This window comes from Phalaenopsis equestris, unplaced genomic scaffold, assembly GCF_001263595.1.
Source record: "Phalaenopsis equestris unplaced genomic scaffold, ASM126359v1 Scaffold203381, whole genome shotgun sequence".
Lineage (NCBI taxonomy): Eukaryota > Viridiplantae > Streptophyta > Magnoliopsida > Asparagales > Orchidaceae > Phalaenopsis > Phalaenopsis equestris.
The window spans coordinates 11007-13217 of NW_018223012.1; the positions used below are offsets into that span (position 1 = coordinate 11007).

A 2211-nucleotide genomic window follows, 5' to 3' on the forward strand; every position below is an offset into this window, starting at 1 on the left:
GGAAGACAAGTAAATCAGGATCCAGAAAAGGGGAGGGGGGTTACCCACCACTCCAGCATAGGTGGCTTTGGTCCATTGTAGGTTTGTTTCAAAATCAATAGGGGTGTTCATGATTCATCAGACCAGGACCCCAAAACAGGATCCAAACCAAAACAAAAAACCAGCAAGGGAGGTAAAGAAAAGCAGACAGCTGCTACCCAAGCAATAGAACTTCCCAAAGGCAGCAAACCACAACTTTCAAGCAAGTGAAAAGTTCACCAAGGAAAGACAACAGAAGAAGCAGAGGAGCTTGTACTGCCCAATGAAACAGTAAAGCAGCAAGAAACCTCACTCAGCAAGTCCACCAAGAATAAAACAGAAAGTTCCAACACAGCAAAAAAGCTTCTTCAAGAACCAGCCAACACCAAGAACAAGCTTCCCAGCAACACCAGTCAGCTCCATTACTGTAAAAACCCTAGCAGAGCTCTGCTAGGTCCAGCCACCACCTCCATATATATATATATATATACACATATACACAAGAGATTGCACATCTTTCTCTCACACACTGAGAAAAAAGTGTGTGTATATATATATATATATATATATATATATATATAATTACAATATAATTCCAAAAACCCCAGCAGGCTGACAACAACAGAAACATCAACTTAGCAAATGTGTAGGAATGACAGGAGTCCAAATATCAATGAGGAAGATCCAGGCATCAGGTCTACAATCTAAGGTAAGGTATATGAAGTTTATCTCCTTGTAATAAAAGTTGAAGGGGGAGGGGATGGGAAGTAGAGACCTCACCATGATTTGAATTAGAACCCTCCAATGCCAGAAAATTTGCAGCCTTGTTGGCTTCCCCATAAACAAAGGAGATTTGTAGCTTAATTTCACTGATAATCTTCTTTATCTTGTGCATCCACTGAATAATGTTCCATGGGGGGGACAGGTTTTTAGAGATCAGATCCACCAGTAGGGAAGAGTCCACTTCAGCAATAATCCAATTCCACTGAATTTCCATGGCAAATTTGATTGCCCAGTAAAGAGCAATAGCTTTAGTTTCCAGGGAATCAACAGCAATGTAGGGGGCCTTGAAATAAAGCAAGGCTTTGCCAGTGTGGTCTCTAAATATCACTCCAATTCCTGCTTTCTTGTTGGTGAAACTTCCATCAGTGTTTATTTAGATGAAAGGATAAGGGGGCTTCTCCCATCTAACATTTATAACTTTAAGCTCTTTCAGTTCTATATTAGGCAGGTTCTTCAAAATCTTAGGGACTTCTTCCAACTAATCAGCTTTTGAAGGTAGGCCTGACAGTTAGCCACCACGGAGTCAGGGTTAATCCCCATGTCCTCATGCTTTACCTTGTTCCTAGCATTCCACAGAAACCAGACAACAATGAAGGGAAGAGACATAAGGTTTATTTTTTGCCAGTCTTTTAAGTTATCTTTGATGTTTCCCTTGCCAACATTGATCAGGTTGATGTTAAATTTTGATGTTAAATTTTTCCAAACATCCCTAGCAAATCTACAACTGAAGAAAAAGTGGTCACTAGATTCTTGATCATTATTGCAAAGGTGGCATCTTGAGGGGCCTTTCAAACCTTTCAATTTTAGAATGTCATCAGTTGGAATCAAATCATTTAGCACTCTCCAAGAAAATAACAGCATTGAAGGAGTTAACAACTTTTGGCAAGTAAAAATATTCCACTGGCAGTTATACCCTCTGAAAATTCTATTCTGGATATCCTTAGAAAGGCTAGAGCTGGTCCTTTTAATGAGATGAATATGGTCTTTTTTACTTCTATCAAAATGAATTTTAGAAATGTTACCAGCAGAAGATTCCTTCAGAATGGTATTCAAAGCATCCTCAGACCACTCCATTCCACTCCAAAAGTCTTTAACAAGTAGATCTTCCTCTTTATCCTGTTGCAGTGGTTCCAAGTGATCAGTAGGGCACCATTTGTCCTTCCAGAAGTTTATTTCTTCATGACCCAGCTCTCAAATAAGAAACTTTTCAATGTCTTCTCTTCCCTTGAGCATCTGGATCCAGGTCCTAGAGTCTCCAACTTTCTTAGTTACTTCTGGTAACATCTCCAGGGTGAACATTTTTACAGTATTTAGCCATCATAAAGTTAGCCCACAGGCTTTCATTTTGTCTAAATCTGATCCATAGTTTACACATGCTAGTTTGCTGCATATGGTGTAGACCTTTAAAAC

At 39.4% G+C, this 2211-nt stretch overlaps 1 protein-coding gene across 1 annotated transcript; it reads right to left on the reverse strand.

The window, feature by feature from the left end:
• Window positions 1-715: 715 nt before the first annotated feature.
• On the reverse strand, window positions 716-1875 carry LOC110036174. Its single transcript, XM_020740559.1, has 2 exons — window positions 1271-1875; window positions 716-1157 (listed from the first exon to the last, which is right to left on the reverse strand). Exons 1-2 carry the CDS (start codon window positions 1873-1875, stop codon window positions 716-718), a joined length of 1047 nt encoding a protein of 348 aa, XP_020596218.1.
• Between the last annotated feature and the right edge of the window lie 336 nt (window positions 1876-2211).

Coding starts and splice junctions, on each gene's coding strand:
- LOC110036174 (XM_020740559.1), bottom strand. CDS start 1,875: ATGGAGTGGTCTGAGGATGCTTTGAATACCATTCTGAAGGAATCTTCT. Junction 1,158..1,270: donor AAGCTGATTAGTTGGAAGAA/GTCCCTAAGATT, acceptor CACTGATGGAAG/TTTCACCAACAAGAAAGCAG.